Below are 24,924 nucleotides of genomic sequence, written 5' to 3'. Positions count from 1 at the left end.
AATCTGAAAAAAGTGTATGTTGAACTGAAAATAGTCACAAAACGCATGCAAGTCCCTTTTTAAAAGCTTTCACATTCCATAATTTCTATAATTAAAGTGATGCCTTTAAACATTGGCAAACCAAAGGGAATGAAATCCAACCTTTGATCCGTACAGATACTGGGGCTGTGCGTTGGGCTGCTTATCCCTCTGAAACTCCTGGGAGAACGGCAGCACGGTCCGAACAAATCTATGAAAACAAAAGAAAGAAAGAATTATTCACACTTGGGTTATTAAGCATGTGCCTAACGTACCTTATTAGCCTGTATATTGCTGTTTCTGTCTACAGACAAAATGAAAGCCAGAGACCAGTTGCCTTTCAGACCAACCTTGGGAACAGGGAAGTGCACAGCCTGCGTTGCCCAAACGCCTGGGCACAACTCAGCATGTGATTCTCCATCACTTAGTGGGACCCCCTTCTTCCCAGTGCTGCACAGGGTCCATTTCCCAACAGTGCTCTAACCCAGCAAAAAGAGAAGCAACCAACAAAGCACCAACAGCCTCTCAGAGAGTAAGCGAGTTCCTCGTGCTTCTGAAATGAAGCACTTAGGAATAAACTACAGCTTCAGATAGCATTCCTACTAAATGGCTGGTTTGTGCTCGTCTCCTCCTCCCCTAGAAACTCACAAGAGGAGAAATACTTCAGGTTCATACCTTAAAAAAAAAAAAAAAAGGCACGAAGGGCACAATCCTTGTAGCAAAACAAGCGTTTCAAACATTTCATCCTACTTTGCTGATGTTCTAATCCGTGTGTAGCAATACACAGCACCTTTAATGAAGAGCATTACCTCTGTATATCATAAGGGGAAGAGAACTACAAAGAGGTGGAGTTCTGCAAAAGACATGATCAAACTGTCCCCTTATATCTGAGAAGCTGCATATCTGGGTCCTCTCCTGAACAACTGAGCTCTGACAGTGCCAGAGAACCACGCAATTCACATTTTACAACAGTACAGTTTTGGTGGAGGAAGAAGTTAATCAACTTCTACAATTCTCATTCTGCTTTCACTTTGCTCAACCAAGCAAAATAACTGTGTGTGTGGGGAGAGGTGCCTGTGGGTGGCTTATTTATTTTTTCTTTTTTTAAACCTGGCAAAAAGGATCGCTTGGTAAATGTTGCAAAGCTGCAGAGGCACAAGAAAGTGGGAAAACAGTCATTTAAGAACTGTACGCCAAATATTTGTATCAGGTCAAGCTGTTGCAACTGATAGCTCTCTAAACAAACTGCATTTAGGAGGAGGTTTCAGTAAAGGAAATTTGTAGTACATTAAAACATCATAAGATACACTTGTATCCTAATCTGGTTTTGTTTTCAATGTCTGAATTGAATTAACACACAAAATAAATGACTCATTGAGCATTTTGCCTGGAAAGTCCATAGGTATTCTGCTTTTAAATCAGAAATTTTCAAGCTGAAAACTGGCACAGCCACGCTAAACAAAAATGGTTTCACCCAAACATGTATAAATTGCACCATGTTGTTTAAAGTTATTTCCATTACTTTTCTTCCCCTGAGTAATCTGAATCATTCTTCTGAGAATCTACAACTTCGGGGCAAGGTTTTCTTGTTTTTTAATCCACTCAAAACCAGGCACGCCAACTGTTTCACAGCTGCTTGTTTATACATATCTTAGCCTTGTCTTTCCAAAAGCACTTACACTTGCTGAAGTCCAGAAAGTGCTTGCATCTAAGCTTTTGAAGATGAACATCTATGTGTATTGGTTTTGATACTATAAATATTAATATTTTTAGTTAAGCCTCCTTACATTTAGATTTCCTCAACTTACAACTTCCCCTCCTCTCTCCCAAGGAAAAGAACATTTCAGACTATAAGCTGGGGTGCATCCCGTGACTTTGGGAGCTGCAACTATTTTTCTTTCATTTTTCAAAAAGGTATTATGAACATATTTGGATTACTATGTCATTAGTGTCCAAAGACAAAGTCCCCTTAAGGGTCAAAATAACCTTATTTATAGACAAAATAACCTTAAAAGTTTCTTAAAGATTTGAAGTAAACACTAACTTTATACCTTCTTGAGGGTGTGAGGGAAAGATGCCCCAAGGAAGGATGAGGTTATGAAAAGGAAGTAGGAGCAAGAGACAGCAAGACACTTCTTTGGTATCTTACAGAGGAGCTATGACTAAGTACAGAAGAACCAACAGGGAAAACAGGCTGCATCGTTCTAGGAGGTGCGTGACTAATGCCAGTATATCACTCAGATATTAGACATTCCTTCCCACTACACTAAAAGCTTCAGAGAAACTTTTACAGTTCAGCATCACCTGCTCCTCTTCAAACTTTTTCAGTGTGCAGGTATGTTTTCTTTTTGGCATCCTGCAGGCTGGCTTCCTCCTGCTCCTCTTCAAGAAGCAGAAATATCTCTTTCACGGATTGAAGAATTAAGCTCTTGGAATACCAACAATAAAACTAGGCAAAATTTGTACTTTCCTTCCAATATTGCTGCCTGCAGGTTTAGGCACGTTACGAGATCATCATTTTTAATCATTGCTGATGATCTCATAGTAACCTATTTTAATCAACATGGGTTGTAAGCAGCCAAAGCAGATTAAGCGATGAAAAGCCTGCTGGCTTACCAGAGCTTTGCAACGATTGCTAAAGGGAAACGTGAGCCCCAAAGTAAACATTTTAGGGATGAAATAATTTCATATCAGTGTTTCTGGGGTGCCTACCAGGAAGGAGTTCATAGTGAGCACTTCACAAGCTGACTGCCAACATCTCTTTAAGAAAATAAGGAGAAATCTGAGAGGTGCTGCTTTGGTCAATGAGACCACTTCCTTGCTACTGCAGGCACAAGTTCAGGCAGCCTCAAACTTTCTGAACTTCATCTCACAGTGATCATCCATATCCTCTGCTGTTTTACAACCAAGCCTTTTTTAAACAGCTGGGAAGACTGCTGTAAAGCGGGTGCTTGTGGGGGGGAGTAGAGGGTGATGTGAGGGAGGGTGAGAAGATGGACAGAATTAGCGCTGGTTAACACTCAAGGAAGGTGCTACTGGAGAAAAAGCAAACAAAATGAGGTGTATGTTTAGCTAGAAAAGAAAGCTTTGGACTTCGGGTAGTTGCAAAGATGCTTTGCCTTAATCTTTTTAAACAGCAAATGTCAGATTATCATTCATGAAGGAAACACAAACATTCTTGAAATATTCAGGAGAGAGAGAGAGAGAGAGAGAGAACAGGAGGCTAAAAACTGAAGCACAAGGAAACAACAAGATGAAAGAGTACAAAAGAATAATGGCTACCTAAAACTCTATCCCCATCCCCATTCTTTCTGGCCTTCCCTCCTGGCAGAAAGATTTTATTTTTATTTGTTTCTTAAAGCAAGAGAAGATAACGTGTTTGTCAAATATGATGGGCTGTTTGACTACAACCACCCTACTTTATGTCAACCTGCACAACAGCACCATTTGGCTCTTTGTAGCAGAAACTAAACTAGTTGCTTCCAAAGCCAGTGTGGCTTTTCAGACTTGCTCCAGCAGTGTCTGAGAGGGCTGGAAACTTTTCTGAGCAGTGACAATCACACGGTATGTACAAGACAAGACAACAGCTGTTCTCTTGTGAAAAATAGTCTCAAAAGAAGTATGAGAAAGAGAGAGAGAGCTTGTGAAAGGAAGGGGGAAGAAAGCCTGGAGGTAGGGTAGAAAGGAAAAATTGATCTTTTCGTTCATTTGGTAGTAACTTTGTATCCTCACAAAAAAACATGGCATCTTGCATTTAAGAGTGCTGTACCCATGAATCTTTAGCAGAGAATACAGATTTGTAATTTGTAACATCATAATGTGTTGAGAGGAGTTGAGATGAGTGAAGCCTGACTACTGTCTTGGGAAGCTTGTATTAGTGCTTCAAGGAAATCCAGAAAACCCTCAATCCAAATAAACACCCAGGCTGTCTCACGCTCGTCTCACTCTGTTAGCCCTGAGCACAAAACATGCTATCATAGAAGGAAAAGATCAGTTCAGGATTAGTAAAGAAAGAAAACATGACAGAAAAAGGAAACGTGTCTAGAAACACTGGAAAAGGAACGAAGAGAAGTCTGGGAGTTGTCCTCAGGCCTTTTGACTCCTCTGGACAGTCCCAGTCCTCCTAACTCCACAAAGATACAGGGGAATGAAGAAAGTACAGATCTGGGCATAAGCGTGAGAAAGACTCATGGTGCAGAAAGACCTTTGGCTTGGAAAAACGTACAACTAAGGGAAACATAAGGAAAGATCCTGACAAAAGAGTCCCAAGCAGCACAGAAAAGATGAGTGGGAAACACTCAGTATCTACGTGGCTGCTGCCAGGGTCAGGGGGAATGATCAGAGTCCTGTGACCTCATCCACTACTGCAGCTCTCGTGCTCATGCTGTTAATCACAATCCTGTTCCCTCTCTTTCCTGACTGACAACAAACAGATTAAAAACACCCTTGGGCTTCACTGCTGTTGCCCACCCGCAGAGGTCCTCCTTTTCATCTCCCAGCTCCTCCTCCACACAGCGCCTCACCAGCAGCTGAGCAGCCAGCCAGAAGAGTAAAATCCAGAAAACTGGCAACTCCAATTATTAAATTGCTAAGTGTAAAGAGTGATCCTCACTCTTTAATCTCTGTACATTATCAGATATAATTCCTAAATCTCAAGTAATTAAAGACGCAACATGTTTCAGTACTTCTGTGTGAACACCCCTAGCCTTTGTATGAAACCTGCGGCCTTGTAAAAATTTGAACTCTTATGAATATTTGAAATTATCAAGTTCAAGTATTCTCATGGGAAGCGCTTTGAAAGGTACGCAGCACAAGTTAATCTGGCCAAAACACTAGCTTTAAAAGAACAATCCTGACATGTAAGCTGTACTCAAATTAACAAAAGGCAAGGCACAGATACTACACCTTTCCTGGGACCTCCACCTCCAGTGCCCAACTCCAAGCAACATCTCTGCTTTTCATTATACACACTCCTCTTTCTTCCAGCCTTTTATTGTTACTTTTCTTCCCTCGCTCACACGTGCTTCATGCAAGCCATTACCTATCAAGTGTCAAGAACTGAGCTGGCAGCTCATACAGAGCCTGTCACTGGGTACTCACGTACATGCACACAATACCCTGCACTAAGTTAAATACAGAGAGAATTTAAAGTTCATACTAACTGCCTGGGATCCAGCTCTCTTTAGCATCTCTGAAATTAATTTTCCTGATATAATTATCTGATAAGCTCGAGGATCAGCCTAACTTGATTTGTGCATACAGCTTTTAAGTAGACGAGCAGCAGCCCTTGGCCACCTACACTTGCTTCCTGAGCACTGCGCTCTGCACTACTGCAATCTTTCCAGGCGGGACAGACAGATGCTAAGCTGTTCTAGGAGCTACTGAACATCATTCATTGTGGCTGCCACATGAAACATCATCATTGCATCAAAACTTTCTTTTAACATTACGCTTATGTGATTGTTAACACAGCACACCCAATATCCCAATACTGATTTCCAGACACACCAACACGCACAGGGTAGCTTCCCCAGAAATACATTCAACACGAAGACAGATTCATGTAACAGAAGCTTCTTTCCTAAACCTTAAACACAAAACCCACTCTTTTTTGTTTTTTTTGCCTCCTGACAAAATCTTGGATCTAAACCACAGCATAACCAGCAAGAACATGTCAGACAGAGGAAGCACTCCGTGGAGAGAGTGAGAGACGAGACTGGGCTTTCTCTTCTTCCTACAGCTCAGTGGTCAATACCACTTTGCTGGCACTTCACAGGGCTTTCAGCAAAATCCAATTAAAAGCCAAAAGCAATACAAATCCTAAAAACAGCACACAAGCAGGAAGTCCAACTACTGAGCCTGCCACTCGTTCAAATTGTGGATCCCACCTTTTGCTTCCTTTTTCCATTTCTCACTCTCCTTAACAGCTGCAACAGCAGGAATGAAGGACACCACGAACAAAACTCTAACACTACCGATATCCCGGAGTCTTCTGCTAACATCAGTTGAATTAAAAGAAAAGCTTTCAGTTAGAAAAGCCAAACTTTTAAATACAGCACGAACCACCTGAGACCAAAAAAAATGACACGAAATGCAATGTACAGCTTCTCTGAATGATGTCGTATGAGTGTCCTCTGCTCTAAAAAGGACTCGCACTTCGGAGTAAGACTGCAAGACTTCCCTGGCTTATGAAGGCTCAGTAACACACAACTGATGGGAATAAAATAGCCAGAAGTTCCAGAGACATGGAAAAGAGCAGCAATACAGATAAAACCATATCCAGCGAACACTGAACTCTTCCCTTCCAGCAGGCAATCCTTTTTCTTCCCATTAATGCAGAAACAAACAATATAGTTTTAATTTCATCATCTCACAGCTGAGGATCCCATTTACCAAAGAGTCTTCCTGATATGCACGCTGCAGTGCTTTTTGGACACACTTCATTTTCAGCGTATCATAGCAGAGTCATTAAAATGTCATAGAATTTGGATGCCGAGGTTGATTTTTCATTTCTACTGTGGACTAATAAGTGTCTTTTATACATTTGACAGTGCTTAGTAAAATGACTCATTCCCCTTCATTTCACACAGAGCGTTAGGAGTGGAAAATACACTGAAAGAATAGTGATGGACTTTGTCAGCATTTGCTGGGAGAGAAGTTGCAGGAGAGTCAAAGAACTTTTTAATCAACAAAAGGCTGCCGTGCCAACCTGTTAGTGGATCCATTGTAGCAGTAGTTTGGAAGGAAATCGTAATTCAGTTCCCAGAAGACATGAAGAGTGATTCGGCCGTAAGGGGCTGACACATTGTGATTGGCTTCCCTGAACATGGCATCGAAGCTATCCAAGGTCATGTATCTGCTCAGAAGCTTGTGAGTCATTTTGTTTATTTCTATCAAGCCATCCAGCTCCTACAAAAAACAAGCAAGAGGAAAGACAATGAGCAGCATGTTTAATAAAGTGGAGAATCTCAAACAAAGTACATAAAAAAACCTTGACAAATAGACTAGAAGTCAAAACGAACTAGTGCCTGCTCTCCCATCTCTCACTTTAGTGATAAAGCTGGAAGGAATCTGTGCTCTCAGTATTGTTTCATATCTGTGTCCCACCAAACCCTCTGAGACACTGAGAGCGTTCAGTAACGTCTGTCCACACCGCCTGCAGCTGTCTCAAGCACAGATCTGGGCCATCTCTTCTTTCACTGAGCGAAAGTAAAAACTCCAACATTTAAATGGGATCAGACAAAGGCCAAGAGACAGCTTCTGCATTTCCTACCTCACAAGTTATCACAAAGTCATTTCTGCTGGGTAGGGGAACTGGTGACCTCTCTCTTGTAGTAGCGCTACTAAGGATAACATCAGATTTACCATAAATCCTTCTCTCGGTTTACTCAGGTAAAGACTGCACTAAGATGCAAAGAACTTTTAACCTGTAGGTGCCAAATAAATAAATAAATAAATAAAAACCACACAACCACTCACACAAAACAGCCCATGAATCAAAAAGAGAACACCACCTCTTGTTCCAAAAAATACCAACGAGCACTGCTTATTTGGCAGTGACATATTTGTGCCGTCACATACGAAGCAATGTCCAATGGAAACTGGGCTTTATTTGGCTGTGCAAACTCCTGGTCATCTTCCCATACAGGGTCTGATTTTATAGCTCCACTTCTCAAAGGGTTTTCAAACCTGTGACAGTTAGTTTTAAAAAGCAAACCAAAAGAACCACTATGATGGTTATGACAGTGCTGAGTGCAATCTGAGGGCTAAAATAGCTCAGTCTTTCAACTGACTTCACTTAACTTATCTAACTTGTAGAACTGCAGAAAATATTTATTAGTTAAGCTATTAGTATCAGCTTTTTACTGAAGAAACTAAGTCGTTTTCAGCAAAAATGATTTTTGCAGAAAAACAAAGAGGGAAAAAAAAAAAGGAGGGCAAGTGGGATGGACAACAACTTAGCCCTGCCAATTTTTAACTCTATGAGTAAGAATCTATGACCTAAGAAACACATCAATGGTTTCTGTTCACTTAGCCAGTAAGAAAGTAATTTGAAGGTTATAACACCCAGCACCAAAGAGGTGTGAAAAGCCAGACTCCTGCCCCTCTTTATGGTTAGTATTTAATTCATCTCCAGTAAAGAATGACACAGAATCAAGGGAGCTAACTGCATGACAAAATTTAACAGGTGAATAACCATTACATCAAGATTGATGGTAAACTTCCTTGCACAACTTTTAATTTTTTCATTCCAGCAGAACAGAATGTAGCGCATATTTTTCTTGTTGACTGCATATTTACTTGTCAAATTCATGCTGTCTGGAAATAAAATTTGTTCGTTAACATTTTCATCGGGAAGCTAATTCAGAAGGACACCTCAATATTGCACAGATGCTCTCCTTCCATAGGCACAAGTCAGATCTTATTCTTCCACAAAAAATTTGGCTTGATGTTGTCAAGCTACGAAACCAAGCTGCCTGGGTAAACAAACTCCTTTTGGTTCTACCAGCCACAGTGCTGTTTTGTTTTGGTCTGCAGTTAATGCGGAAGTGCAGACAGAAGTGTGCGCTTCCAAAAAGCTTACATCAAGACACTGCTCATCCTCCTTGTTTCCTCACATCTCCTAGCATGCTTTCTCTACCGGTGCTGTTTACAATTTACAACTCTCAATTAAAAACATGGCCCATCAGAATCAAAAAGGTCTACAAAAAAAAGGTCTACAAAAAAAAAGTCTACAGTTGCAACAGAGGATGTGCAAGTATACTTTATGACATAGCTGCACATACTAACTACACCACAAAAGAATGCCTTTTGCAAGGATAAACTGCTTCTCTAGTGGGGGTGGTTGTCAATCTTGATTTAGTAAACAAGACAAACATCAACCATAGCACCATATGATTTCACACGTACAGAGAAATGAAACCAAAACATCAGAGTGAACAGTTTTGTTATTTTTCTTATAAGGCTGCTTAAATTCTTTCCCACGCATACGTTTAACTAAGGTTTGGGATAAAAACAAGTTTGCCTCTTAATAATTCAGCCTCTTCAACCTACAGGAGTGACTGTGCATCCATCCACTGAGAGAACATCTAGAGGACTTCCAGCAAAACCTCAGAAAACAGTTTTGGTTTCTACCATTAACAAACACACACATTTATAATAAAGGGGAAAAAAAGGGGAGGAAGGCTAGATGTCTATCAGTCTCAATGCAAATAAAATCTATTGCTCAAATAAAGAATACGTAGCATTCTAGACACCCAGCTGCAGTGCTGACACTGACAAAAGTGCGGCACAACACTCACCACAATGGAAGTCAAATCCTCACTTTCGAATCGCCCAATCGCCAGCTCCATTGACCTGTACATAGCTGCTGAAATGCGCTGAGTGATCAGTCGGTTCAGGTCTATCGACCTACCGAGAAGCTAAAGAAAAAAAAAAAAATGCTCTTAAGCTTTGAACAGAATACCAAATGACAAGACAAGCTGCACAGGAACTATGAGATCCCACAGAGTAACAGACTTTTAAATGGAGATCTTGCATTCCAAACACAAAGAAATAAAGTAGATGGATCTACCTTACATCTCAGTTCTCACAAAAACAAGTAAAGTCACCTACTGTATTTACATCTAGGTATTTCTATCAGCGTCCTATTGCCTCCACGACACTGTGCCAACAACGCATTCAGAAGTGGTGAAAGGCATTATTAGGAAGACAATGCTACCACACAAGACATTTCTATTGGGCTTGTGTTTGCTTAACTGCAACAGACATTCACATTAAAACATGTCCTGGTAAGATTTTTGTTAATTTACTCCTTAATACAACAGAAAAAAATGATCTCAAAAGGTCAGTTCTGCCACTTAAGATGGCAGAATATAAAGCACATAAGTAGTTTTACATACCTACATAAATCAGTATCACTGGAAAATCGCTAGGCAAAGCAAATAAAACAGAAAATGAGCTAACTCACTTGGACGTGTCTTTGTTTCAACAGTGTCTCATAGCGGTTGGATTGGTGCAACTGAATGCTTGCTCCCTGATTCTTGCATTCTGAACGTAACCGTTTATCCAAAAGCAGGCTATTAAAAAAAAGAAGAAAGCGCTTAAGCACAGTAGATGACAAACCTGAGCAGAAATGCACGAATAAAAGTTGTTGCTGCTGGAATACCTACCTGCCAGCCATTGCCTTGTAGTATGCAAATATCTGGTCTGCCAGCTTGTAGACAAATTGGTCAAAACACAGGTTTACCTTAAGAGGGAAAAAATACAAGCATTTATGGCTACTTAAAACTAGAAGAGGGGAACTTAATCCAAGACTTCCCACTGCTTAGCAATCATTAAGAGAGTAAACATTTCTAAATTTCCTAACACAAGAAGATGGCATCAGCTTGGAGTATTAATGCTAGTGGTTTTCCACAGATCAACACGTTTCCTCGCAAGTTATCGCCAGACCAGTTACCCATCCTCTGTCTTCTCAGCCTGTTCCTTATCCCCATTTGTTCTGTATCTCTTACAACAGGTCTTAGCCTTTAACATAGTTTTGACAGTAAGGTACAGACTACTTTTCTCCAGTAGGTAAGGTTGCTTTACCTCTGCCTCAATCTCATCATAGAGGAACTGCTTCTTAAATTTAGTAAGTGCATAATGAGCACTGTCATTATAAAGATCCAAAGAATAGAGAACATACCTGAATGAAAAAGAACAAAGAAAACAAGTTACATGTCTGCAGAGATTATGCTTCTTCAAGACAGTAAAATGAACGTATTATAATCCAGCCAACAGTGATCTACACTTCATAAAAACAAAGGTTTTTTTATATAAACTCCAACAACAACAAAAAAAAAACACTTGCTCCTTAAAAAAAGTCTTTTGTTAGTTTAAGAATTTGTATAGATTTGTTTACAGTTTGAAACTTGTTTCACAGATATAGTTTTAATTAAATGGAACCATGCCCTTACTAGTGTGGATTACACCGAGTAAGTAATCAATGATGTTGATTACAAATAAGGAGGCACGCTACAAAGTAAGCCAGAAGAAGAGCTCATCCAGAGAGCAGCATCTGGTGTAATGATACTTGTATGTAAGATTTAAGATTTCAATTATTCACTTGGAAAAGAAAGCTGAAAATTCTGGAAGTCAGCAAATGCAGGAAGAAAACTTTATGAAGGTTTAGAGTACCTTCTCAGTTACTGCTTGTCAAAACCAATTAAAGCAGTAGCATTATAACACAGAGTGGCAGTCATTATGAAAAATTGTTTGGTGGAAGAGCACAATTAGGTCTTACTCCATCATTGATGCCTCTTTTGTCTCCAAAATATGGTCCGTCAGAATCCAAGGCATGGACATCTCAATGGGAAACTGGATTCTTCTGCCCATGGTCAGTTCTAAGAAGAATTCCCTGAACCACAGCTGGGACAAATCACAGCACTGCTGCAGGGTTTCTTACAGGATAAATAAGGCAGAATTAAACTTCTTACAGAAGCACTTCAAGAACAACACAATTATGATTCTGATGATGCAATGTGAAACAAAAAAGCAAGCGTGAGTTATTCACAGGCCAGATGTGTAAACTGAAAATGTAAAGCCTGTGACTTTTTCAAATAGCTCTGAACTCCGTGTTGGTCCCCAAAGAGGTGCCTTATTACAGACAATACCATGGATGAGACTACCAGTTAAATGGAAAAACTACGTTCACCATTACAGGGGAGTTTCTAGCTTAACTTCTCATTTAGGGGCTGCTCTCAGCTGTGCGCAGAACTTGGGAAGCAGAAGGCAAGGGAGACAACGTTGCACGGGAACCATCAGGACCACCTATCCCCTGGAGGACTGAGTCACTCCACACATCCCTGTTGATTTCATGGGCAGGAAATGATATACAGACACATGAAGATGGGATTAAAATAAAAAGTTTCTAAGGCCACACTATCGGGGACACGGATGTGCTTTCTCCCACCTCTCCAGTAAACGCTCAGCACAAGCCTTCTTTTGCAGAAGGTTGAGACCCAAAACAGAAATGAACTTTTACATTAAAAACTTCCAAAGACCAAAGTGCTCTATGCCAGGAGCATTGCAATAGAAATAAACAGGCTCCCCCTTCTTGGAGGGTAAAGGAGTCCAGCAACAAAACAAAAATGAAAGACAACACAGCATGGTGATGACAAGGACTCAATACATTCAATGTCAGTAGGTGAATTCTTTAGGACAGCATGTTTCCGATTACAATTAACTGAATAGTAAGAGTAGTGAAATGACATCGAATTTACCACAACAGAGAACTCATTTCCTCTGTATTAAAATAAAAAAAAAATCAATACCCCGAAGCAAAACACAAAAGCTACTTCCTTTTTACAATTTCATTGCATATAGGCTTTATCTGTCCCTTGTTTACATGAATGCATACATAAAAAATATAAAAGGGAGGCAACAGTATGAAATTTGACCCATTATAACTGAAACGTATAACAAGTCAAAATAAAAATCCCACCACAATATTGAATATCACGTCTCAGAAAAAGTTTGGCCAGACCGAGGTTTTTGATAAGTAAACCCAAGGTAAGTTGGCTTAGGCAATCGGAAACATTTTCCAGGTCGTGTTAGAGGTGTTAGGACATGCTAAGCTGGACACTGATCATCTACATATCTTACCACTGAAATTTATCAAATGAGTGTAGAAGAAAGACTCGCGGTGGAATTTTTCTATGTCCAATATGGTGGGTCCCTCAAGGCTACTTCTCAAGGTTTTCTTGGAACCACTTTTGTCAGCAATGAGGGACTCTAACATAGTTCTCACCATGTAAAGCTGTATCATTAAAGGAAACAATTGTGGTGGAAGGGGGGAGGGGAAAAAGGAAAATACACATGGCACATTAGTTGAGCAACACTGAGAATTACTACTATCAGTAAGCGACCGCTCCACTTCAAATGGAAAACTTTGTGGCACCGTGGGGGTAAAAAGCCCTGCAGGCAGGAGGAGGAGACGCAGCGCTAGCCTAGGCACCAGCACAAATGCCTGCCCGTGCCAAGGGGCATCCGCTGGCATCGGGCAGCAGAGCGTCTGCCGTGGAACAGTTCACATCACCACAAAAGGAGAAGAAGTAATAAGTAATGTCTTACCACCAAAGTTTAAAAGAGGCGGATAGGTGTAGGACTGCCTCAGAAACTTGTGTGTCACATGCAATAGCTTTTCCAGTCCCAGAGCCTTGAGCTGCTTCAACAGCTCGGCAGAGTTTAAGGACTCTGTCATAGTGCGAACCATGTAGAGCTAAAAACCAACAGACAGGGGCAGGCAGGGGAGAGAGAATCCGTTAATAAAAACACACGGGTAAATAAGGAAGGGGGAAACAGAAGCAGAGGAAACGTGTTAGTTTGTTAAAAATGAAAAGCAGCGCAGTAAGCATGCAAAGGAAGGCAGTACGCTCTAAAACTGAGAGGTTTCCTCATTCAGAAGGATCAGAGCCACCCGGTGCTCCCAAAGGAGAACGGAAAAGTTCCCATTCCTCCCAGAAGATGCAGAGCCAGGCCCTCAGCCATTAGCTTCTCAAGTCATTTCACAAAGATTTCCAAGCATTACCAATTCACATATTCATAAACAGCAATTTTAGAGCTGTGAGACTGAGGAAGAAGTTTCTACAATGGATATATTTGACCTGCCCTCCTCACATCAGCCGAGACAAACACGTGTGCCAGCCTAGGAGCAGAGAAAGACGACAAATGGGTACTCCAAAGGGCTTGGTCCAGCCACTGAAACAAAGCCCTTAAACACACCAACCATTGGAGAAGCACACTAGTGGTGATATTTTAAAAAAAAAAAAAGGTTGTGTTTTTTTGTTTAGAAAATTAGAATTCAACCCAAAATCTTCATTAAACCCACCTCAGCAAAAATTTAAGCAACTTATTATTACCCAAGATTATTATCCAGGTGTGTTCTCTTCCCCACAGGTTTTAGGTATAAAAATATTTTAGTTACATATCACAGTTGCCTTTGGTTTTGCACCCAAAGTGCTCGGTACCTCATTTGCTCAGTTGAATTACGAATATGAGACCATATGCTCTCCAAATTCATAAATAAAATAAAAAGGAGGGATTACGTGGAGGTAACAGAACCAACATCTAAGCATGGGATTTTGATGACTACCACGGGAAACACACTTGAACTAACTGTTGTTTTAGGAGCAGCACAATATTAAACAGTTTCTAAGAAGCAGTTTCATTATTCATTACTGAACAAGATGAGAGATCTTGTCATCATTTAAATATGTGAGAGTATCTGAATTTTAAATATCATTTTAAATTACTTTAAAACAATAATTTATGGGATTTGATGGAAAAAAATACACCAGCCACACCAAAGAGTCTAAAAAGGAATCAGTCAAGAAATAATCAAATCTTTATAAATCAAATATTATATTAAACATTAGGAGCTCAATGAGAAAATATTTCTAAGTGAGTCACATTACGGAGATGGAACACTAGGAAAATCACACATCAGAATAAAAAGTGACAGCATCCCAGAAAGACGATTTTAAGTATACATCATTTTTGCAAATACAAATCTAATCAAAGTAGATTTTGAACATTCCAAAAGAAACTTGCATTTTTTAAGTAGTTGAGGCCAGAGAGAAAACATGACATGCAATAATCATTGATGGATATCACAACCATTAGACAGGAAAATACCTGAGTACTGGAGGGTCCCACTGCACGCCTTGGGACTTTAATATCAAAACCACTTTTGGGATCTTTTTCTCCCCTTAGAGCTGGGTCATTGAAAGGTTCATGACCTGCTTCCCAGTCACAGACAGTCTTCCTGATGGCCTGCAAAACACTGAACACAATTCACACTACTTCAGACCCACACGCATCCAAGTGCATTGATGGGAACATTTCACTTTTTAGGATTCTAGAGCTCAGCATAACTTCAAGGAAACAGAAATGATTTTGCTAACAATTACAAGAAAGCCTGATCCACATAATTATCATTCGACACTTTTTCCTCAAAACAAATAGTTCAGAGCCCTCCTCCTTTATGTCAGAGAAACATGAGACACAAGGAAACACTGGAATTGTAAGAGAGATGGACAGTAACACCTTTCTTCAAAATAAAATTAGTCTTTCTTTAAAATAAAAATAAACTACAGGCAATAGAATAAATCCTGAAGTAGCGCTGAGAAGCTCAAGACGGCCAAGATTCACACTTTAGCCATACTGACAGCCATTCGTTTACGAGTCTGGGCTTTTAATTTCTTAGACTCACAGTACATATTCAACCAAGCTAACTACAAAGAAGAACAGACAGAAGAGGCAAAATCCATCAGCTGGACAATCTGCACTAAAATTAATAAAACCTGGGGTAAAAGGATGCAGGAGGAGATGAAAACAAGAATGTTACCTCTGAATGACATTTTTCTTCTTTTTAATGGCTTGTCTTAATGGCTCTCTAAGTGTGACCTGGGCAAAGTCCTGAAGAGCTGCATAAATGGTATGGCGAATGGCGTGATTGAAAACACTTTCCATCCTTCCCATCAGCACCTGAAGACCTTTGATCATAGCAATCACCTGGAAAAAAAAAAAAAAAGCTTTTTTAAAAATTTTGTAATTTGTTTAAAAGCCTTTCTTAAAAAGGCTTTTTTAAAAAGGCTTTTAAAAGGCACAGGGCATGCTGTTTTTTTTCCCCCACTCAGTATAGAAAATGCTACAGAGAATGTTCTCCTTTGTATAGAATTAATCTTTGGAAAATCCCAGTAAATAAGATTTATCTTACCTCAACCAATGCAAACTTTTCCTCACTAGTGTAATTGTATCTCGTTGCTCTTTCATACTCCTCTGCATTGTCAGGACAATCTTTATTAGAATATTTGTCAGTTGGGTGTACTAGCTTCCACGAATACTGCAGTTCACATGGCAGAATAGAGAGAAAAAAAGGTGGGAAAAAAGGCCTGAGAAACACAAAACAGATCTGAACACAAATAATACACTTATAAATACCCCAGTGTTTTCAAGAACATCTGAAAAATATTTGGTATTATACTCAAAACCTGCATAAACATCCATCGGGGTACAGCTGGTGAAAAATTATAGTTACATTCAAATACATTTTTTCTCACAACAAATTATAGGTTCTGGTTGATATCTTTGCACAAGTGCTAGATTACACAGCAATACAAATTTGTCTACTATAGCAGATTAATAATTTCATAAATTTCCCTATGGCAAAGAAAAGCATCACACCCTGCAATCTGAGCGCTCCAAGATGACACTGGAAAAATTATTAAACGAGGTAATTTGGGGTCATTAAGTTTACAGCATTAAGTTGGACAATAATCATTTCATGAAATTTTTTATCTGGACATGATGTATATTGAGTGAATCCATGTCAGAATAGATGGGCAGAGGAGGACAGGGAGAAGATGAACTTACATGGGAAGTACTTAAGGGAATCCATATATAACAGAAAGACAAAGAAAAGCATGAACCTAATAGGGTGAAAAACCCTGATGTGGTCATCAGGGAAAATTTGTTTCAGAACTGGGAAGATAAAAACAAAGGTAAGAAAGAGACATTTTCTACAAAGTTATAATAAAATAGGAACACTGTCCTGTGAAGAGAAAGTCTGAATACAGTACTTGTGATGACAGAAATAAAGGGAATGGATCCAGGAGTTGCAGAGGCCAAAAACAGATGACAGGAACATCTCTTAAGAAGGACAGAGGGAGAAATAGGTTTTCACCATAAAATACACTAGTGATCTAAATAATAACATAAATTAGTACAACTAATTTTTGAAAGTACAACTTTCGAAAGAGGCAGTTAGAAATAATGAACAGAAAGAAAGTTGAGTCTCTGGATATGTCCACTTGATTCATGCAGTACTTGACACTCCCTCAGACATCAGAAACAAACAGGAGAAAGTCTGGCTTCTCTCATACAACATGTCATCTGTTTCAACCATTTCTAGGTTATGCTTTGGTGCAGGTTTTAGAAAAATGAAGTCAGTCTACAAAACGTATGTCAAAAGCAACACAAAAGCATCTGGCCAACGCTCACAGGTGATCACCTGTCCATTAAATATAAGAAGTTATATGCAGCATATGAGATTGTACAGGCTATTGGATCTTCAAAGCTGCAACATTACTCCTAGCCTTTGAGAACTTATTTGCTGCCTTTCTCTGAGAACATGGTTTGGAGCAGAAGGAAAAAAGAAGTGAAGGAAGAGCAAAAAGAGGAAGTAAGGGAAAAAAACACAACGTGTATTTTTTTGTTCTGTTAAAGCAAAACCTCTCCAAGATCTCCAAACAGACTATTTTTTAATCTGCTTTTATTCCCCAGAAAACATACCACTTCCATGACGTGTGCGCTCCATTGAGAGAGAAGCTGCAAGCCTTGGAGAGAGAGATCAAAGAGCTTCCGATACTCTGCATCTGTTTTCTGAGCTTCCTGTCGACCAGAACCAGTCACCACCTAGAACAACATTAAACAAACAAAAAGCTTTAGAACATGCTGTGTCCAGCTTCCGTAGTCAATATTCTAACCGGATTTCTTTTAAGCATTAAAACAGTGTCACATATCAACACCTGCATACAGGATATTAATATCACCTTTTTCTTCTAGAGAATTACCTAGCCAAATTTCACAGATTCTGGTCAAGAGGTAGAAGCCACTGGTACTCCCAATCACATTGTTGCAGATGAATTCATGACAGCAAGCAGATAAATTCTATTTATATATATAAATATATGAACCTTATACAATGTATTTTAAACATGCATATGTGTGTATATATATGTGTGTGTGTATATGTTCACTTCTTTTTATCTAATTGCTTAACTTTTAACTTTATTCAATGCCTTATGAGCACACATTTGGAGTAAGAGCTTGACAACCTATTCCAAAAGAGACATGCAAAACATTTCTGGGATATTCATATATATATAGGCAGAAGAACGTTGCAGATAGTATCAGAGGATAACATTTTAAATTTTAGTGCAAATATCACACAAAGGTTACTAGCCTTGTCTTCAGACATTTAACAATAGCTGCTAATTAGTCACGTAAAGTCTGCACAAATAGCTCTAATCCCACCCACCTCACTGTTGCTGTAACGAGCCAGTTCTGATATGAAACGCATATGGTCTTCTCTGATTTGGATCATCTGCTCACATATATTGTACTGGGGACTGCTGCTGGAAGACGTGCATGTCCATCTGTTCCAGAAGACAAAAAAAAAAACCCACACCTAAATCAGTTTAGGCAATAAAAAGTACAACTGATACTAAAAAGAAACAATGAAAACACGTAATTTTTTATTTTTTTAATCCTCCTTCTCCTCCATTTGAGGCCTTTCCTCTCCTCTCACCTCTACCTCCGACCCTGCACATGGCAAATTAGTGATGGATTGCCTTTCTGACTTGAAAGCACTTCTTCCAAGCTTGTTTGTTGTGGTGTTTTTGTTTGTTTTGTTGTTCTTGTGTGTGATTTGGTGGTGGTGGGTGGTTTTTTTTTGTTTGTTTGATTTTGAAGGCTGCTACTGTGAAATACAAACCACCATTTCTCTTCAAGAGCATACACTTATGAACAGGACCGAAAAGGACTTAAAGGCAGGGCAGAGGGACAAGTAAAGGCCATGAGATACATTTAGAATGTATCAGAATATTTTTCTTTATTCATGTTTAATGAAGAAGAGCCTATAGTATGCTCCCAAGCAAAAAAAAAGAAAATGTATTACTAAATACTAATAACATGTTATCAAGAGGGACACAAAAGACATGCTACCAAGAGTGTCATGTTAAGTAGCCTCACACTTTTAGTAGCTCAGTAGGCTCGCTACTCTTGATTTTCTCTTAGCAATTACATGCAGGTTACATGTTTTTTTTTTTTCTGCAGGAATTAAAATGCAAAGCACTACATTCTAAATTTACATAACTGCATAGAGGGAAGGTCTCAGAGGAACACAGAAACGTCCACTAAAAACAAAGCAGTAACTATAAACCATGGAACCATTTCTATAAAAATTGGCTGCATTCCCCAGCTGTTTTGCTGTGTTGCACTCCTAGCAAAAAAAAAAAAAAAAAAAAAAAAAAAAAAAGGACACAAGCTAAGTTGCTGCTCCATATACAATATATACATGCCTATTTTCCCATGCACTACTGCTCACCTTGCTTAGTATAATCCTTCATTTCTTTTAAAGAAAGTTTCACATTTAAAGGAAAAAATAAAAATTATATTAGTGTAAGATAAAATGTATTTCCTCCAACCCAGGTGATAAGCAACGTCACAGATGCAAGAATGAGTTCACCAGCATAGAAAGGTCATTAAATAACCTGTCCTTTCAATTGCATTTACTATGTGAAGTACATTAATTGTGAAATATCCAAAACAAAAAGTAAACAAAGGTGAAAATCCTATTAGAGTAATGACCACAGGTTACCAGGTGATTATATAAATATACCCTACTGGGATCTTACTATCCCCAGCCCCCAGACACTCCCCTCTTTGTTTCCCTCTCCCCCTTACCTGGATTTATTTTCCTCATAATGGGCACTGGTCTTAATGTATCTTGCAAGTTCAATCTGCATGTCACCAAAGAGTGGGACAACCTGCAATTGCTGTACGCAGGGAATAGAAAAAATCAGATTGAATAAACGATTAAACACAAATCTTAGTGAAAGGAAATCGTTATTTACCCACATGAAAGTGCAAAGTGTTTTTTTTTTTAAATTATATAAAACTGCGTGCACATCTAAAATGCAAGACAGTTACCTTTAAAATTACACATTATGAAATGCTCTCTTAACCAACCTTAAAGAACTTGTCTATCTTGGCTAAATTGATCCTTTTCTTTGCATCCAGCTTATAGATGTTACTGACACTTCCATCCATCAGGTACAATCCAAAGCCCATAACCTGGAAAAAAAAAAAAAAAAAAGATAAATTCTCTGCAAAAGGACGTCAGGGGTAAAAACGTGCTGCAGTAAGATTGTTCTTCATATCATTAAAAAAAAAAAGTTCAAAATACAGAGTCCTGAAACAACCAGTCCCCTTTAAACAGAAGGTATTTTCAAGCTTCCTTCTCAGGAAAAACAAACTTTGATACAAAACCAAAATTAAAATTCACACACTGGGTAGAGTTCTTTTATGGTATTAATAGTTTCAACATTATTATTAGCCTGATTCATTATCCTTAAATGATGTTTCTCATTTGTAAAAGGCTTACCAAACCAAAACAAAAACAACAACAACAACAAAAAAAACTAGAGCCCAGCTATTTTAACACACCATTTTTTCCTCTTCCATTTTATTAAAATTCTGTATGTGCAAACAGATATCTAATAGAAGTTTAGGACTAACATATCCGAGCTGTTCCTTTTTTATGGCCGTCAGCATCTCTCTGAATTATATGCACAAGAGCTCAGAAGCATCCAAAAAAAAACAACTATTTGTATTTTGTCCAAATTACTCATTAATGTAAACCTGCAATTGAGTACTTACAAGAGCCAAGCATTAGAAACTTAGCCTGTTCAATGCACACATTTACTGAACAAAAGGCCTAAATATGAAAGATGCCAAATATTTCTACAGACAGAATGCAAACATTCTATTTGTGTGCTTCAGTGTGGTCACAATAAATTGAGTTTTTTAAAAGTTAAACACCAAAGTGATTCAAAATATTTGTCCTTAAACAAATTCTCAATTTTTAATCTACACCTTTTCTTTTACTGTCAGTACATGTTGCTGGTAATACTGACCTCGCTACATATTGCCCAGCACTCTCCTATTACACGTGCACATTCCATCTAACTAAATTTGTCTCCTTACTAACCTTAATTTTAAGCTGCCTGTTTCCTGAAAGCTTTGATATACAGTGTCACCTCCAAAAACCTTTTATACAAATATGCCACATATCTAAAAATAAAATGTAGTAGTTCCTTTCTGTTGTTGTTATGAAGTGTTAACACCATTCAATAGAATTAGTTTCCTAGCAAAGCTACCATTTAGTTGGGTTAACTTCAATTTATGAAGAACAAAAATGGATTAGAAACTTTCTAAATAGATAAGCATGTGGTATTAAAAACAAACAAAAAAAGACATCAGAATTGAAAAACAGGAATCATTTGAGTAACTCCTTTCAGCTGGTTCTGGCAAATGGAAGAAAAAAATAAGAAATCAATTTACGTCCTGCTTCAACCTTTCTTTAAGCTTGTACTGAAAAGAAACCTACTTTCAAAAGCATATGTTTCTCGCTAGGTGTTAGATACATTTTGTTTTCGTAGTAGTCCACACACAAATTCACAATATCTGCAAGCAGTTCTTCGTAGCCAACAATCACTTCCAACTGCTGCTGTAAAGACTGGAAAAAAAAAGAAGAAAAAAGCATTAGTCAAAGAGTTACACTACCACAGGATCAATGATTACTACCAAATTAAAAGGATTGTAATGGTTCTGTAAAGCATTCAGTATTTTGCAAAAAAGACAATTTGAACTTACTTGTGTTATCTTGTTGTGGTTAGCAAGGAACATGGAGAGATTCTGGGATTCTTGGATGGACTGAGGATCTGCCATTTTCCGTAGGAACTGAGCAGCTCTTTGTAAACAAAAGAAAAACAAAAACAGCATTTCCCTTCAGTGGCACTGCTTGTAAGCAAATTTATTCCATCTTAACTGAAACCCAATTATCCTCGTATCTACCAGACAGTCAGTGGAACTGTAAGTTGTCAACAAACCTGTAACTGTCAGTATAATGGCAATACCATCAGTGCACCTCCCACCTCAAAACTCCTGAATCAAGCCAAAAGAGAACCTGAGAGACATGGCCATTATAAAAATGCATTAACCAAACACTGGCTATGGATGCTACAAAGCTGTGCCAAGAGCCTATTCTACCAAACAGGGAAAGCTTTTTAAGAAAACAGCTGAAAAGAAAGGTGAAAGTTCCCTATAAGAGATATACAGATACAATATACCCTGAATTAACTGTTTTTCAATCCCAAATGCCCCACTGCATTCTAGTTAAAAGACCCAACTCAACCCAAACTGAAAACTATTTGGTGAATTTCTCAACTGATGCAGGTGGCAGTAAATCTACAGATCCAAGCCATAAAACAACCCAGGAAAATGCAGCCTTCCAAAACCAGAATTTATCCTCCAACAGCATGCCTCCAAAGAAAAAAAGGCAAACCAAGTAAGTTTAAGAGGTCTCCAGACACAACTACTACAAATGGCACTTACTGGTAGAGGCGAATAAATAAATAAACCTCACATAAGTGGATCAGCATAGATAAAATTGACTAGTTGTTTGAATGCTTTTCTATATGAAAGACCACAGATGCTAAAGCTGGCGTAAAGATAGCCTATCTTCCCCTGCTGCCCTGACCACTGCGTCCAACAAAAGCTAACTGCTATCTTCTGGCTGCCCCAGCAGAACACTCAGCAGCTGATACTCTGCCCTCCTCCCCTTCCTGCTACACCCGCAGCCACAACCTCTTAACAGCAATGCCGAGATGTCTTAAGAACAACTCTCAGCTAACAAATATCAAAACTGGATGCCAAAAATAGCACAAGTGACCAGAAAGTCAGTTTTCTCTGAAACTTGAAAAGAAAAGCTGCACTGAGCAATGCATATTCAATACATTCAGTGTTCACCAAGACAGAAGCATTTCATAGTTTTACATTAAAAGACAGAAGAACCATCTGTTGCTTGAAGAACAGCAGAAAGGAAGGAGATTTACTCAACTGCTTAGCTGCAGTCGTTGTACCTCTATTTTAAAGTTTATCTGTTTTACCTGTGAAGGGACTACATTTGAAGAGAATTCTGTCCAAAAAAGGAACAACTGCTGCCATCTCGTGGGAGGTCTGCCTCCCAGCAGCAGAAACCCTGGCCCTGCTCATTTCAGCTTACCGCTTGTAGGCCGAATGGTCATTCTTCACGCTGCACTTCATGTTTTTAAGCTCATCTAAAACTGCAAACATGTTGATAAATTTGCCCAGTGTGATCAGATAGGCTTCAGAGACAAAGTCTTTTCTCCTTTCTGCGTGGCACAAGCGTCTCACTTCCCCGCAAAACCGTTCAATTGCATTTCGCTAACAGGGGGAAAAAAAAATAGTCAGGGAGTAAAAGCCATGATGTTTCCAGGAAAACAAAGTTTTATCACACAAGTGGAGATCTGACACCTGTCTGTCTTCCCCTCTATGCAGGCTCTTTCACTGTCACAACAGACCACTTTTGGTACATCTACAGGGTCCAGTGAAAAGCACCACTGAAGCAGAAAACTGTTTAAAGCATGCAAGGCCAACAAGGCAACAGCACAAGCTTTCCAGTTCCACCTGTATGCACAAGTGTCACAAGTGATTTTAGCCACAGAACTTGCCTGGCACAATGGGAAATACTCTTTGCAAACTGAAGTCACACAATTTTTAAATGCCTTTGAAGCAAGTGATTTCATATTCTTTAGTGAGGAAATATATATGCATTAGAAGGCAGATTGTAGGCACATTCTCTTAAAAAAAACCACCAGTGATTAGCAGTACTACTTGCCAATTTGCACAAATATCCTTGCACATGGTTGAGGGCTTATTTCCAAGTGCACATTAGGGCCGTTTGAGATGGAGATTGAAAGTACGAAGAGACAAAAGCTTCAAATGTAAAGAGGAATCTGTTCTTAGTTTAGGGCAACAATCTTGAATGAAATGAGACTGTTTGTAGTCAGTAAGATCCACCAGTTCAGGAAGATGACAGGAAATGTCACATTGCATTCATTCTCCTCTTCCTACATGCTCTGGGGCTTGCAGGCTCTAACTGCTCTGGCTGCCTCAGAACACTGCCTGGAAACAGCCTCAGTCCATTGAACAAAATGGCACGCTGCCAGCATGGGAGGAGAAAGAAAGACAGATGCCTATTCTCCAGTCCACGTTGAGTTTGCGTAGCTGGCAGGTCAGAAAAACTGGGTTAGCTTGCCTCTGCTACAGAAATTTGTAGTAAAGCTGTACCAGGTGCTATGATGTCCAAATTTGTGGATCCCTCGCTCCCCAACAAACGATTCCTGTGCTGCAACACTCTTATGGATGCATGTGAAATGTATTCTATTTCTATCTCCTTTCCTCCTGAAGTGCTAGAGCTATCCCCATGTGCTGGGCAGGGACCACAAGCAATTACCTTCTATTTTATGCTGAAGGTCTTATGCTTTCAGGATTGCCTAAAGTTTTTAAGACAGGCATTAGACATGCTATCCTTCTATGACACTTTTTTTTCCCCAAAACGTATAATGATTAGGTTGAGTATCTGAGCACATACTATTAACCATACCAAACAGGACTATAAACATAGAAGCATACTAACGAACTTTGTTTCCGTTGCTTTTACCTGAAAATACATAAAATTCATCAGTTTTGTGACTTCCGGTTCCAGAACTTCCACTGTTTTCTCATAAATTTCTACTCTGTTAGGCTGTTCGTTGCACTTGACCTGAAGACAATTAAAGAGATTGTTACACTTACAGCTTTCCCTGACAAAGTCTCACAAACCAAGAATCCAAACAACAACTTGAGAAAACGTATTATCATTCTGAAGAGGCATAAGTTGCTGGGCTTGGTAATTTTGTGATTGTTATGTAAGATTCAGCGCATGTTTAAAGAAAAAAAAAAAAAAAGATTTTTCTAATACCTCACAGCAAATAATTTTTCAGACAGTTTTCAAACACTTCTTTATAGTAAGAACAATATTCTTTCCACCTTATTATCCCATTTGCTCAGTCATGCACTAAAATAGGGCCAGAACTAAAAGATAAAACAGATCACCTGATTTCCACTCTAAATATTTAAACTGTGGAATAAACCTTGCATTTCAGTGCAAAAATTGCATTACACATTCCTTAAAAAGCATGCTGTTGTCAACTGCATGGTTATAATTTTGTTCAG

At 39.0% G+C, this 24,924-nt stretch overlaps 1 protein-coding gene across 4 annotated transcripts in view; it reads right to left on the bottom strand.

Moving 5' to 3' along the window:
- CYFIP1 (cytoplasmic FMR1 interacting protein 1) overlaps positions 1-24,924 on the bottom strand; it is a 63,509-nt gene that overhangs the window by 23,792 nt on the left and 14,793 nt on the right. For 3 of the 4 annotated variants that reach the window (XM_027446895.3, XM_005024843.6, XM_072030463.1), the window contains exons 5-23: positions 24,371-24,472; positions 22,910-23,091; positions 21,499-21,595; positions 21,233-21,361; positions 19,813-19,917; positions 19,528-19,619; positions 18,101-18,218; positions 17,353-17,475; positions 15,779-15,904; positions 15,407-15,573; positions 14,695-14,842; positions 12,664-12,817; positions 11,303-11,459; positions 10,609-10,705; positions 10,191-10,267; positions 9,989-10,097; positions 9,321-9,440; positions 6,728-6,927; positions 142-229 (exon numbers count right to left, since the gene is read on the bottom strand). In XM_027446895.3, coding sequence (XP_027302696.1) covers positions 142-229; positions 6,728-6,927; positions 9,321-9,440; positions 9,989-10,097; positions 10,191-10,267; positions 10,609-10,705; positions 11,303-11,459; positions 12,664-12,817; positions 14,695-14,842; positions 15,407-15,573; positions 15,779-15,904; positions 17,353-17,475; positions 18,101-18,218; positions 19,528-19,619; positions 19,813-19,917; positions 21,233-21,361; positions 21,499-21,595; positions 22,910-23,091; positions 24,371-24,472 — 2,391 coding nt within the window. Of the gene's footprint in view, positions 1-141; positions 230-6,727; positions 6,928-9,320; positions 9,441-9,988; positions 10,098-10,190; positions 10,268-10,608; positions 10,706-11,302; positions 11,460-12,663; positions 12,818-13,131; positions 13,280-14,694; positions 14,843-15,406; positions 15,574-15,778; positions 15,905-17,352; positions 17,476-18,100; positions 18,219-19,527; positions 19,620-19,812; positions 19,918-21,232; positions 21,362-21,498; positions 21,596-22,909; positions 23,092-24,370; positions 24,473-24,924 lie in introns of all 4 variants that reach the window. The other variant, XM_027446899.3, reaches the window with a different exon arrangement.

Source organism: Anas platyrhynchos, chromosome 1 (assembly GCF_047663525.1).
Source record: "Anas platyrhynchos isolate ZD024472 breed Pekin duck chromosome 1, IASCAAS_PekinDuck_T2T, whole genome shotgun sequence".
In the NCBI taxonomy this organism is placed as follows: domain Eukaryota; kingdom Metazoa; phylum Chordata; class Aves; order Anseriformes; family Anatidae; genus Anas; species Anas platyrhynchos.
This window is presented reverse-complemented; position numbering and strand designations above follow the sequence as displayed.